Source organism: Papaver somniferum, chromosome 11 (assembly GCF_003573695.1).
Source record: "Papaver somniferum cultivar HN1 chromosome 11, ASM357369v1, whole genome shotgun sequence".
In the NCBI taxonomy this organism is placed as follows: Eukaryota; Viridiplantae; Streptophyta; class Magnoliopsida; order Ranunculales; family Papaveraceae; genus Papaver; species Papaver somniferum.
In genome coordinates, this window is record NC_039368.1 from 101678303 (window position 1) to 101691782 (window position 13480).

At 36.3% G+C, this 13480-nt stretch overlaps 3 protein-coding genes across 8 annotated transcripts; 2 read left to right on the top strand and 1 right to left on the bottom strand.

Annotated features, from left to right (window-relative positions):
- The first annotated feature begins 1856 nt into the window (after positions 1–1856).
- LOC113320270 (SWR1 complex subunit 2-like) lies at positions 1857–5049 on the top strand. 6 transcript variants are annotated; one of them, XR_003346006.1, is made up of 13 exons: positions 1857–2005; positions 2265–2334; positions 2482–2556; positions 2649–2692; positions 2773–3082; positions 3232–3307; positions 3387–3506; positions 3646–3714; positions 3912–3954; positions 4115–4180; positions 4293–4491; positions 4574–4667; positions 4734–5048. XR_003346006.1 is itself a non-coding variant. In XM_026568201.1 (13 exons), the coding sequence occupies exons 1-11, from the start codon at positions 1938–1940 to the stop codon at positions 4480–4482; spliced, it is 1131 nt and encodes a 376-aa protein (XP_026423986.1). In that variant the 5' UTR covers positions 1857–1937; the 3' UTR covers positions 4483–4491; positions 4628–4667; positions 4734–5048. The 6 variants fall into 6 exon arrangements, 4 of the variants coding, with proteins under 4 accessions (XP_026423986.1, XP_026423987.1, XP_026423985.1 ...); XR_003346007.1 differs by having other exon boundaries at positions 4746–5048; XM_026568201.1 differs by having other exon boundaries at positions 4628–4667.
- A 396-nt stretch (positions 5050–5445) lies between these two features.
- Positions 5446–9022, top strand: LOC113322808 (mRNA-decapping enzyme-like protein). Its single transcript, XM_026570961.1, has 8 exons — positions 5446–5735; positions 5813–5853; positions 5965–6014; positions 6656–6800; positions 6924–6980; positions 7438–7558; positions 7862–8341; positions 8524–9022. Exons 1-8 carry the CDS (start codon positions 5574–5576, stop codon positions 8569–8571), a joined length of 1104 nt encoding a protein of 367 aa, XP_026426746.1. The 5' UTR covers positions 5446–5573; the 3' UTR covers positions 8572–9022.
- Positions 9023–9371: 349 nt separating this feature from the next.
- Positions 9372–10028, bottom strand: LOC113324835 (NDR1/HIN1-like protein 3). Its single transcript, XM_026573122.1, has one exon. The coding sequence runs from the start codon at positions 10026–10028 to the stop codon at positions 9372–9374; it is 657 nt and encodes a 218-aa protein (XP_026428907.1).
- Between the last annotated feature and the right edge of the window lie 3452 nt (positions 10029–13480).

Here is a 13480-nt window from a genome sequence, read left to right on the forward strand (position 1 = left end):
ATTACAAAATCCCAACTTCTTAAGAGTGTTAAGGAGGAATATTCATTCAACTTTGTCAAAAGCTTTTGACATATCCACCTTGTTGACCATCCACCCTTTTCTTAGCTTTGGTCTTTTTCATAGAATCAACAAATTCATGAGCAATCACAATGTTATCAGTAATGCATCTACCAGCAACAAAAGCAGTTTGATAAGGAATAATAGTTTTCTCTAAAATGACTTGCTAAAAACTTAGAAATAACTTTATATGAAGTATTACATAAGCTTATTGGTCTAAAATGTATAGGACTCCTAGAAAAACTATTCTTAGGAATCAAAGCATAAAGCTCTAGATGTGAACAAAATTGGTAGGCGACTCAACTTAGCCAAGGTAAATTAAATGATCTTTTTCCTTTTTGTTTTTTTCATAAAGATCCTATTTCATCATCTATTAATTAGATCTTTTAAACTTTCGCCTAATAAATAATAATATTTTTGTTAGTCATATACTCCCTCCGTCCCACTATTAAGTGACCTACTTGAAGTTTGCACAAATTTTAAGGCAGGCAAGGAAAAAGAGATTTTTAAGCATTTTTTACAATTATATCCTTATGGATAATAATTAATGAAATTTTGAAATGATTTATCTCTCAAACTACACCACGGATGTTCGCAAACTTTATACCATTGAAAAGCATTTTAAAACACCTACGTAACGAATATAAACATGCCTATCAAATTATGCATATTTCTTATATTTCTTATAGTCAATTAAAAGGGTAATTTTAGAAATATCTCTTTGTTTAGTGATATAGATCACTTAATGATGGGACAAAATTAAAAACCAAGTAGGTCACTTAATGGTGGGACGGAGGGAGTATACAGTTTTATACTACTCATGCAAGTTTTTAAGGTACAGTTTTCATACTTTTTATTAATATAAAATTTACAACTACGGTTTTATTAGCTTTACAAGTATTTGATTTATAGATTACGCTACACTGGTATGTATAATAATAGAAACCAAATTATTTTAAAAATGAAAAGTATTTATTATTGGATAACGATTATTACTTGAACTTAGTTGGAAGCCTAACAAGCTAAGTTCTGACGATAAACTGTTCTATTAATTGAACATGTTATCGTGCTAGCCTACCAACGAGCCTCATGAGGAACCAAAACGGATATGGAGCTGATTATGTAGTAAGGGGGCAAGCTAACTCTATCATATCAAATTTTATACAATATTACGATATCAGGGACTCGAACCGGTGAATTCCTAGAACGTATCAACCTTTGGGGAACGGGAATGTCTAGCTGAGCTAGTTAACTGTTTTAAAAATAAACTTATCAATTTCCTTTTATTTTCTTACAATTTGTGCAAACGAAAAAAAATGATAGATCAGCCTAGGACTAAGATAATAACATTTTAGATGATCGGAAGACGAATGACATATATGGCCATATACCCTAAATTTTAGATTTACCAAACAATGGGGTAAAACTCCATAACTTTATCAGATGGATAACTTTGTTACTGCTATTTTTTATTATTTATTTTTTATATTTAAAATGTCATTTCTATTGGATAAAGAGTATTATATTAACTAGTTGGAAATCTAATGAGCTAAGTTCCAATAACATACTAAAATATTACATTAATTGAAGCGTGTCGTGTTAACCTATCAACGAGCCTTATGGATAACCTAGTCAAAAGAGCCGAAGCCGATTGGGGACTAAGATTGTGTCACAAGTCCCACCTAGTAGACGGTTCACATAAGCCCAAGTCGTTATACACGTGGAAATATGAAGCATGTGCAGAGATTAAATAATTACTGCCCCTACAGAGAAAACAAACTAGTTCTTCATCTCCTCCTCTCATCAACCTTGTATTTCTCCCAAGGCAGCGGGAAGTGAAAAAGTTGCAGAGATTGTCAAGGTTTTACGGTAGGGCAACAATGGACACCTCTAAAGAAGATGGTATTAATTTACTCGAACGTGCTTCTCGAGCTACTCGAGGGAAACGGTAAAGTGTTTCTACTTTTCTCTTAATCCAGTTTTTACTAGATCCCAAAATTTTTGAACCAGTAGAGAATGAGTTACAGATATTCAAAAAGGCGCATTTTTATTATGATTAGTTGTGGATATCTTGAAATTATGGATAAAACGCGAAACATAATGAACTATAGAATCTGCGCGAATGGTGATTTTCAGCTGTTATTGATTTATGATTGTAAAACCCTAATTTGAATGATGGATATTAACTTTTTCTGGAATTTGCTTAGGATGACGAAGTTGCTTGATGAAGAACTTGAAGAGGATGAATTGTTTTGGAACCAGGATGCTCTTAAAGAGGTACGCTACTAGTTATCATCTTTGTTTGGGCGCAGTATGACTTCATTTATGAACATTATCAAAGAATTTGTTGAATTTTGTATTTGTGTATGATCAAAATTATCCCCCCATTCGATAAATCAAACAGTGTATCACAACTTTTTTCAGGAAGAAGATGACATAAATTATAAAGAAGAAGGAGAGGATGATGCTGATGTGTTTGATAGTGATTTTGACGAAGATGTGAGTATCCTTATGGATTTATATATTATGTTGAGCACTTGCTGATGAATATTGTTTAGCATAGTTTACTGAATAATTAATGGTGTGATCAGGAACCTGAGCCAGATGAGGAGGGATTCAATGATGCGGATGTAAGGTATGTCTTCGTTAATTTTGAAATTGCGCTGAGGAAAGTTCCAGCTTGCTTGGGTATTTAAACAATAAGTTTTTTCATAGGGAGAAACCAAAGAAGAAATTGCTTCCTCCTGGAGGGAAAACATTGGCGAAGAGAATGAACTTATTTCCTGGGAAAACTTTGAGGAAGAAAACAACCAAGAAGAAGTCCCTCTCACAATTGGAAAAATCTACAGACGATGAAGATGAAGACTCTCCTCGGGAGCAGCAGACCAGCCCACCTGAACATTATGATGTGCATGATGATGTAGAAGGTGGTGAGAGAACAGTTAGGAAGTCTACGAGAACTTCAGTCGTTGTAAGACAAGCTGAAAGAGAAGCGATACGAGCAGCAATGCAAGCGACAACAAAGGTTAGTTAAGGGTTACAAGAATCTGACCCTCCTTAACCGTGGTCTGTACTTTCTTCTGTTAATTTATGAACTTTAGCTATGCAAACTAGAGATACTTTTTCCTTGTTTTAATAGTTTGAAATATGATATATCTTTCACCTTTGTGTCAGCCGATTAAAAGGAAGAAAGAAGGTGAAGAAAAGCGAATGACCCAAGAAGAGATGCTTCTAGAAGCAGCCCAAACTGGTATAGCCCATAGAATATGCTTCAGATTTTGTTTTTGGAGTAAGTGCAACTTGTGTTGAATTGAAATTTTACAATGTAGAAATCATGAACTTGAGGAACTTGGAGCGCGTTTTAGCCAGGGAGGAAGAAGTTAAGAAAAGAGCAGTCGTGCATAAATCAGTTTTTAGTGGTCCCCAAACACGATATTTTTCCCGAGATGGTGAGTTTTCCTCTGGTTTGATGAAGTAATAATTCACTTGTTCTATTCACAATGGATTCTTGCTGGATGAGCTCATGCAACTGTTATTATTTCGTTGTAGTTTATTAACTCTTATGTTCGAGCTCCATATATTTTACAGGTCAGTCATTTATAGAATTTAATAATGGGATTTCCTTTCAATCCGAGATATGTGCAACAGCTCCCTCATGTAAGCATATCGTGAACCCTTCTGTTGCTGAATATATGGATTATATGCTTTTGTGCTCATATTCTTGTCGGTATATTGTCTGGTGGAACTTACTGATGGTGTGAGGTGTCTATAGACAAAATTCTGTCCGACAGTCCTGCCCTAGGATCACAATATATGAATCTGTTAGTTCTAAACTGATCCTTCTCTTTTTGCAGATCCTCAGAAGGCTGTATGCGCAGTTACTGGGTTTCCTGCTAAGTATGACCTCCGAGCATAGGAACATTTTTATTTGTTTTGTCATCTGAATTAGTTTTCAATTTTCTGTTGTTATTACGTTTTGTTTTTTTCCAAGCGATGGATAAGCTTGGATATATGATTCCTTCCTAATGGGCATTTAAATTGCTATTTGGCTGTACAGGTATCGTGACCCAAAGACGGGGTTACCTTACGCTACGAAAGAAGCTTTCAAAATTATTCGGGAAAGGTAAGCTATCTTACTTGAAATTGTTATGCGCGAGTAAGCTTGTGCATCAGGCCTTGAAAGAATTATTTCCTTCTGTACTTCGTTTCCTTGACTAAATCTTCTGATGTTCCAGATTTTTGAAGGAAAACACTAGAGAAAATGAGAAGAAAGGAATGGATATCCTGCTTGATTCAATCTCAGGTCAGGGTTTTTCGGGTAAGAGGAAGAGATCGGAAGTTTCAAATAGAGGAGAAACATCATATTTACGATATTGGGCACGATTTCGTCATATTCCAGCTCTTGAAAACCAAGTTCTTGAGTAGCCATACGAGGTATTTCCCTATGATCTCTTCATGTTGGGAATCACTTTTTTCAATTCTAATATGGAGAACGGAACATTCCTGTGCTGCCCAGGTGGTAAGAAATTTGAGACAATCAGACGATTCATTCTGAACTGTATCTTCTCAGTGTTGTCAACAGGCACAACAAGCACCGAGATTCCAAACTGGTAACACCCAACACCTCCATTTATGGCTTACGGAATCCACAGTGTTCATATTGTAAGGTAATCCAGTTGAAAGTGAAGCTGTAGGTCAAATCTAAGTGTGAGGAAATGAACAAGCTGCTCTGCCATTGCTGCCAAAAATTGCCATTGAGGACCAAGATTTGGAATGGAGTCAGAGGCATACCCATTTTTGTTAAGTGAAGGTGTAAAAGGCACCTGCTACTGAAATCAAAATCTGCGAAACATAATATCTACAATATGCTACTATGTCTCATTCATCCCTGTTTCCATTTCTTCTCATTATGTGGCAACTGACCTAAATGGGTTGTGAACATTGTGTACATATTTCTCTCCAAAAGAAAAGGAATGTCGCAATTTTAAATTATATTTTTGTGAAAAATTAGGAACCACTTTTTAGAGGATACGAATTATATATCTTGTCTCTGTACCTATTAATATTCCTAGGTTAAACTTACAAGCAAAGTTTAGTAACACTACTACTACATTTGAGTAGTGATAGTGTTAGTTTATGCTGTAATTAAAAAGAGGAACAACATAGCGTGATTAACGGACTGCATCATGCCATCATCATGATAATTCTAATCTGTTTACAAATACACGAACAAAGTACACTAATCCAACGGCGCATATTTAGGATACATCAATCTCGATAGATACGCCAAACACCTCGTTAATTGTAGCCCAGACCTCCTTCAGTCAAATCTATTGACTTTGTTTGACCATTTAGTAGAAGTAGCAAGAAGAGAAAAATTCTGGTAGAATACAATAAATAGATAGATCGATCATCAGTTCTCTTCTCTCTTTCTGGGAGAGAGTGTATATGAATGTCTGTAAATCTTTGAAATTGGAATTAGGGTTTTCACAAAATCGAAGAAGAAGAAGAAGAAGATGACACAGAATACTGGGAAATTAACCCCAAATCTAGATAAAGAAAGTACAAAGATCCTTAATCTTACTGTTCTACAAAGGATCGATCCTAATATTGAAGAGATTTTGATTACCGCTGCTCATGTCACTTTCTATGAATTCGACGTTCAGCGTAATGAATGGGTAATTTTTTAAACTTCTTTTTCTTTTTCTTGTTCTTGTTTTTTTTTAGACTCTGAGTGATCCTTCATTATTTGCAGAGCCGTAAAGATGTCGAAGGATCTCTTTTCGTTGTTAAGAGGTTGATAAAAAAATAATTTAGTTAGTTCTGAATCAGTGATTTATTGGTAATTTGTTCTAATTTTGTTCAAAACTGGATTCGTTAGATCGATTTATCTTGTCTTTGTTGTAGGAATACTCAACCGAGATTCCAATTCATAGTCATGAATCGGAGAAATACAGGTTTAACTTCTGTACCATTGATTATGTACTGCTCAATGCTTGCTTGCTAATTTTGTATATACTTGCATTGTGGATAGTGATATACTGTGTCAGTTGGATCGAACATTTTAGGTTGAGTTAGGTCTATTGTAATTCGAATTATTGATTAATGAAGAACAAGTTTATAGGTATGGAGGTTTTTAATTTGTATTTACAACCTAACCGTTCTATACGGCAGATCAACATGTTATGTCGTGGTTCTCTTTTCTTGAGTTATGTTAAAGTAACTCATGTTCTTGGTTTCATTCGTTCATGAGTCAGCTATTTACTTTCAGATTTGGAGTCGTATTTTGCTTTACATATTATTTTGGATCTCTGATTGATTGTTATGTGCATAATATGCTGGACCGGAAATCCTTGTTTAGACACCAAAGGAAGCTCTGGATCTTTTTGTGGTGTTTGATTTTCTAAAGAAGTGATATTCAGATCAGTTAGAAAGTCATGATAGATTACTGAATAATGAGAACCAACACTGCAACTGCTTAGAAAACACATTTTTATCCCTTCTTCGTTTCTACTGCTTGTAAATCAATTTAGTGCAACAATAAACTCATGTTTTCGGAGTTTTTTCCTACTCATATCTGTTCATCTGCTCTCTCCAGACAATCTTGTAGAAGACCTGTTGGGAGATTTTGAGTTCGAAATCCAGCTTCCTTATCTGTTATATCGTAATTCAGCTCAAGAAGTTACTGGTATTTGGTTTTTTGATGCGCGAGAATGTGAAGATGTTGCGAATCTGTTCAATAGGTGGGATTCTAAAATTTTCCGTCACGCTTTGTACCAGTTCTGCATGAATAGCATGTTATTTGGTTACTGATTAATAGTATTAGCAAGAATTAAGCATTATCCTTTTGCTTCTTTTGTATGCAGGATACTCAGTGCATACGCCAAAGTTTCCCCAAAGCCTAAAGTCTCTCCAACGAAAAAGTAATATTTTATAACTGATATATGATAAATGCTCATTATATTCCATCAAAACTAAGCCTAAATGCTCATTACCTTTCAATATCTTGCCTGGCTTTACCTTAATTTTTCAGAATATGTGTGATTTGCAATGTACTTTAACTAATAAAAACAACATATCGTTCTTTTCTATATATATGTGTAAGGATAAGATCAGGTTATTGGTTCTTTGACTTTTACAAATACAAGCTCATTAAGTGTAACCGTGTACATGATAATGAGTCAAGAATATCACCCTCAACGAGACCAAAACTAGACCTGGATTCAAACTAATAAGTTCGCTTCTGCACTTTATTATGATATCCTATTTTATAATTCTCTGAAGATTGCTACTATACTATTCATTTTTCCTGTTTTAGGTTGCGTACTTGCATCCTAATATCTTAATCTCAATTTTGTACTTATTAATCTTTGATGTCAGTGAATTCGAGGCATTGGAACCTGTCTCAAACATGGCTGTGATGGGGGCCCCACTCGAGCCATCGCTTTCAACTGTATCTAGAGATGTTCCCGCTGATTGTTCTTTAGCGAACCTTTTCAGTGTAAGTATTCATCTCTTTTTGACATTAGTATCATGAAAAACCCCACACTAAAATTATTGGTTTACTTACTAATAGCTGAACGCAAAAATGGAACACAAGAAAAACATTTTTTTTTACATCTTCTACATAGACGTAAAAATTACATATTGTGACCAACCAACAAAATACTAAGTTTGTAAGTTTAGTGACTTTTGATAAGCTAACTTCCCGCTCTTGTTAGATAGATGCCACTGTTATTCTTACTTCAGGATTTCATGGTCTCAGCCTTCTAAGCTTTTCATCATCTTGGATAATGTTTTACAGGGGGCTAGGAATATGGGAAATGCTTCTAAGGCAGCAAATCAAGAACAGCACCACCCGTCTCCTACAACAATCCCTGCATCATCTCATGCACCCTCTGGTCTCTTAACCTCCCAAATGGCAATGCTGCAAATGCCATCCGCTCCTCCATCAACTTCATCTACTCCATTAATCCACATGTTCGAAACTCCTGGAACCAGCAACAATAGTAACCGTGTGACCAACCTTCTCAACCCTTCTGCGTTTTCTGCACCTACTTCTTCCCCATCTGCACTGTTGATGCCACCAGTGTCCTCTTCTGCTGTTGCAACTGCTCCTATTCATCACTCACCAGTCAATTTTCAACAGCTGCATGGGGCTCCTTTCCTTCAACCATTCACACAACCAATTCCATCTCCTTTTTTCACACCTACTCCATTCTCAGATCCTGGGGTAGTTGTCACCAGAGACAGAGTCCGTCAAGCACTCGTGAAGCTTGCTCAGGTTTGCCCTTTCTATAATAGCCTTTCTCTTGCATGCATTAATTATGATAAGTTGTCTTCTTATTAACAAGTTGTACTAAGCTCTTGTGTGTCGATATGGTTTATGTTTTAGAACATAAGTTGTTTTCTCTTGACTTTTGTAACTGATAGTTTCTTACTGAGTTACTGTCTTGTATTTTACAGAACAATCAATTCATCGACATGTTCTGTGAAGAGCTACTGAAGGCATGAATCATTCAAGGAGACGAGAAAGCTCAGAGTAGAACTGAATTGTGTCGGATGCAGTAAAAGAAGAATCAAGCATCCATTCTTCAACCAGGGTTTGTATAGTTCTTTAGATTTCGATGACCACCTTTCCGTTTCTTTGTGTTTCTTTTTTCTTCGTTTTGGTTTACCTTCAAGATAAATGTAGTCTGTTATTATGTGAGATAAGATGTGTAGTCATATTTGGTTGTAATCTAATCAGCTTCCATACACCATTAGTTCAGTCAGTAGTGATTAGTGTCCACCCATTTGGGTTTGTAATCAGATTTCTCTTTGCGAAAATAAGTTTGTTATGTCAAACTACATTTCGGTTAAATTTGTAAGCAGAACAAAAAAGAGACTTACAATCAGCAGCAAAGTTGAACCTGTCAGGGATTCATTATTCCACTAAGGGATTAATTGGTTAGTTCTCTTCTGACTTCTTTGGTTGCTGTCCTCTTGAATACATATTATCTTCATTATTTTCTTTTGTTTTATAGACTCTGCTCTTGTCCTTTCACCAATGGGAAAAAATTGCCTGGAAAGTGGGAAAGATTGTTAACTTATCAAGCATTGGGTTAATGGATCGCTTACAGTTGCATGTTTCAATGAAATACTGAATCATAGATTGCAAGAAACCACATTATACAACATCATAAATTTACAACCTGAATGTGTAAATCCCAGTCAGGACAGCATGTCTGGTATCATGTTGCTGACTATTGTAGGTCTTTCCCCCATAAAAGCAGATAAAATCATAAAAGTTAAAAGATAGATCCAAGTACTTCTCAGTGCGGAATAAGCAACCAATAGTTAATTGGTCGTTCCAAGTTTACGATATCATCTAATTTGCACTTCTTAGTGCTGAACAAGCTGCCAAGTCTTATATCCGAAGAAGAATTCAACAATGGAATTCTTAATCCACACTTGACTTTTGATCGGTAAGGATGTCCCTTTACTTCGCCATCAGTAGTCAACTCAAATGCAATATCGAGTTTCAGATGAATGTTAAAATTTCCATCCCTCTGATCGTCATTGAAATCCCTTGGCTCAGAACCTGTGAGCACAAGCAAGGAATGCCCTTGAAATACTGAACGAACCAATGTAGTAGTCTTATGAGCTTGTTGAAAAACGCCTATATCATGGGAGCTGAAATTCTTGCCGTAGCAGAAAGTTGTGGCTTTGATTAGAGTATAAGAAACACTCAACTTCTTGTTACTATTCCTAATACTGATGCCCAAGGTTAGATTGTAGCGAAGCATTTCGTCATTGGATAGGCTAAATTCTGTTAGCGAAGCATCAACAACATGGAACTTCATGTTATCAAATGGGACTGCGCTTCGTACTAAGAAGAGTGTTACTACTATTGCTGCGAAGAGAAGGATTACAGTTGTGATAATAATACTCATCCAACATAGTGCTTTGTTACAATCAATGAAGGCCATATTCGTGGAGCACCTGGAATGCTGGATTGGTAGATAAAGAGAAAAAGAGAGAGTTCTGGTTCTACTTAAAGGAGGAGGATAACCTGACCATTCTGCTCTCTCTCAGCAGCATATACATAGTCAAGGAAATGCAGAACACACAAGTTAAATTTTCTCAAAATAGACGAGTTCCGTATTAAGTTGTCTCCCTGTTACATTCTAATACGCGTGGTATACCTTTCATTAGTACATAATTCATTGACAGGGAGAGAGAACGACAGCAGACGAATTTTATAGAAGTCAAAACCCATTGTTTATGCAAGAAAGTTGTTAAAACAGAAGATATCAAACGAAAACAAGAGTAGGTGAACTGCATAGAGAGAACTAATTTGAACGATTGTGAAAGCTCTCTTAACCCATATATTCTCCGAAACCCATATTTTCTGAAATTCTGTATTTCGTTGTTTTGTTTCATATCGATGAGCTTAAATACTCTCAATTCTTAGTTTTGTCTCAGAGAGGTGATTGTAAGTTCCTTTTTCTTTCTCTAGGGTTTGATCTTATTCAAATTTCATTCTGTATGTTATTGGTGTTGGTGAATGATGTCGCTGGTTTAACGATCTGGAATTGGTCTCAGTGGATTTGGTATGTGGTTGTAGCAGATTTAGACACGAACAGAAGATGGCACTCGCAGGAGGATGGATGGTGATTCAATTTATTTGTAGCGTGAATTCTTGGTGTTCGATTGAGCAATTGTCAGCGAGCAAAATTGAAGAAATTGCTTGGCCTGAATTGGGTGTTGTAGTCGAATGGAAAATGGTTGTCTTGTTTGGCATTTGCAATACTTCATAGAAGTTGAAGAGGAGTTGATGCTGTGACCTGGATTTGGATGGACATAAAGTATAAATGGTGACAGTGGTAATGGATTTCATCCATTGAGACGGGAATTGCTGGTGATGGCTCGAGTGGTTTTGTACAAAAGAGGAGGAGATGGGAGCTAGCTGAAGACAACCTTGGGACTCGCAGAAACTGCACTTCAGTTGCTCGCAGAATTGCCCGAAAGAAGATGAAATCAGTTTCTTAAACGATTTTCCAATTCAAAATTAGGAAACTCAAAAACATATAAAACACCAACTAGAGCTTTGGATCTAGACTAGAACTGTAGATAATACACACATTCTGTTGAGCAGTAAATAAAATTCTTTAGGAAAATTCACAAGTTTAATTTTCTTTTTTGGTTAATTCAAAAAAATTTAAGAGAAGGAAGATATTGGTGGATGTTTCTCGGATGTAAGAGGGGGACAGGAAGCAGTGGATGGTACCAAAACATGCCCTACTTCTTCCACAGCAACGACTAACGATGCAATTGACTATTTTAATACATCTCATGGTTGCCAAGGATTCTTTACTCAACTCCAGGTACTACTAATAATTGTTTTTGGATTTTACTGATGCAAATAACAGACCAAACTCTATGATATCGGCAGTAATCTTAGAGTACCTGGAGTTATTGAAACTCTATGACATCGACAGTTTCTTAAGTTGCTCGTAGACTAGCTTTGCTGAGTGGTTTTGTTTATACTGTTTGGTTTGTATGGGAGTTATTAAAACGGGAAAGAAGATGGTGATGTTGTTTATGACTGCATAATCTGCTATGCAATCGAGAATATGTCTGCATAATATGTTATGCAGTCGTGAAAATTGATACATAACCTGTTATGCATCCGAAAATATGGATGCATAATGCATTATGCATCGAGAAAATTGTTGCACAATCTTTTATGCACCGAGAAAATTGTCGCATAACCTGTTACGCATCCGAAAATATGTCTGCATAATGCATTATGCATTAATTTTTTATGTACGCACTAAAATCAACCAAAAAATGGCTACATAACTTGTCGTAGATGCATAATTTGTTATGCAGTCAAAAAAATGGTTGCATAATTCGTTATGCGTCTGCAGAATGTGTTATGCTTTTTTTTTTGGTGGCTGCATAATGGTTATGTGTCAAGTTTTCGAAAATTTTGCCTAAAATGATGATCACCTCCGATTTTTTCGTGAAAAATAAAAATTTGATATTCTTGTTTGTACTCGTTGCGTAGCTCTCTTAAAAAACATTCCAACGATATAAAATTTGTGAAATTCCAAGGCGCGGATTTTTAGATATGTTATATCCAAGTTGCGTCGCAAATTATACCCCTGATGCATAACCCGTCATGCGGATGCGTAGTCCGTCATGCAGACATTTTTAATAATTTCATATAATTATGGGTGTCACGAAACTAAAAATTAATTGCGGGCCTGACAATGAGAATAATATTTTTTTTGGGCCTGCGCCTAATTTTCCCGTAGCATATACATTCTACCCCCTCAAGCTGTACGCGGTGGTAAGCAACGTGAAAGCTTGTTACATAAATAAAAAAACCTGGACGACGATAAGCCTTTCGTAAACAAGTCCGCAAGTTGATGCTCATTCGAAATATACCGTAGATGCAACAGACCAGAAGTAATTCGTTCACGAACAAAATGATAGTGAATCTGAATGTGTTTTGAACGATAATGTTGGATTGGATTAATAGCCAGATAAGTGGCACTGATGTTGTCACAGTAAAGCATAGGAGGTTGCTGCAAAGAAACTCCCAGATCATGTAATAGATAACCAATCCAAATAAGTTCAGCTGAAGTAGAAGATAAGGCACGATACTTAGCTTCAGTGCTGCTAGTAGAAACCGTAGGTTGCTTTTTAGAATCCCAGGAGACAAGATTTCTCCCCAAAAATACACAATGACCAGTAGTATACCTAGAGGTGTCAGGAGCACCACCCCAATCTGCATCCGAGTAAGCTGTAAGTTGCAAGGTGGAATCACGCCAGAAGAAAATACCATGACCTAGGGTACTCTTGAGATACCGAAGAATGCGTTTAACAGCCATGAAGTGTGTTTGAGTAGGCCGATGCATAAACTGACTAACTTGATTTACAGCATATGTAATATCATGACGTGTCATTTTAAGATATTGTAAGCCACCAACTAAGCTTCGATACAAGGTCGCATCAGAGAACAAAACATCATCATTAGAGTGCAACTTAGAGTGTGGAGACACCGGAGTAGAGACCGGTTTCGAATCCGTGAGATCAACTTTCTTTAAGAGATCTAAAGTGTATCGATTCTGAGTTAAAGCAAGACCAGAAGAAGTACGAGTAGCTTCTAAACCCAAAAAATAATGTAAGTCTCCAAATCAGTCATGGCAAATTCAGTTTGTAGCTTGGGCAATAAGGTTTGGATGCATGTAGTATCACTACCAGTCATAATAATGTCATCAACATATAATAATAGGATGATAATACCTGCTGACGATTTCTTGATAAACATTGAATGATCAGACTGAGATGACTTGAATCCCAGGTGGAGCAGAAACGAAGCAAAACGATGATACCAAGCTCGAGGCGCCTGTTTTAAACCATAAAGAGC

Bases quoted from the DNA above. Each gene is read 5' to 3' on its own strand.
- LOC113320270 (XM_026568200.1), top strand. From the start codon at position 1,938: ATGGACACCTCTAAAGAAGATGGTATTAATTTACTCGAACGTGCTTCT. The intron at 2,335-2,481 runs GTACGCTACTAG...AACTTTTTTCAG, and splicing joins ACCAGGATGCTCTTAAAGAG to GAAGAAGATGACATAAATTA. The intron at 3,507-3,645 runs GTGAGTTTTCCT...TATATTTTACAG, and splicing joins ACGATATTTTTCCCGAGATG to GTCAGTCATTTATAGAATTT.
- LOC113322808 (XM_026570961.1), top strand. From the start codon at position 5,574: ATGACACAGAATACTGGGAAATTAACCCCAAATCTAGATAAAGAAAGT. The intron at 6,015-6,655 runs GTTTAACTTCTG...TGCTCTCTCCAG, and splicing joins CATGAATCGGAGAAATACAG to ACAATCTTGTAGAAGACCTG. The intron at 6,981-7,437 runs GTAATATTTTAT...CTTTGATGTCAG, and splicing joins AAAGTCTCTCCAACGAAAAA to TGAATTCGAGGCATTGGAAC.
- LOC113324835 (XM_026573122.1), bottom strand. From the start codon at position 10,028: ATGGCCTTCATTGATTGTAACAAAGCACTATGTTGGATGAGTATTATT.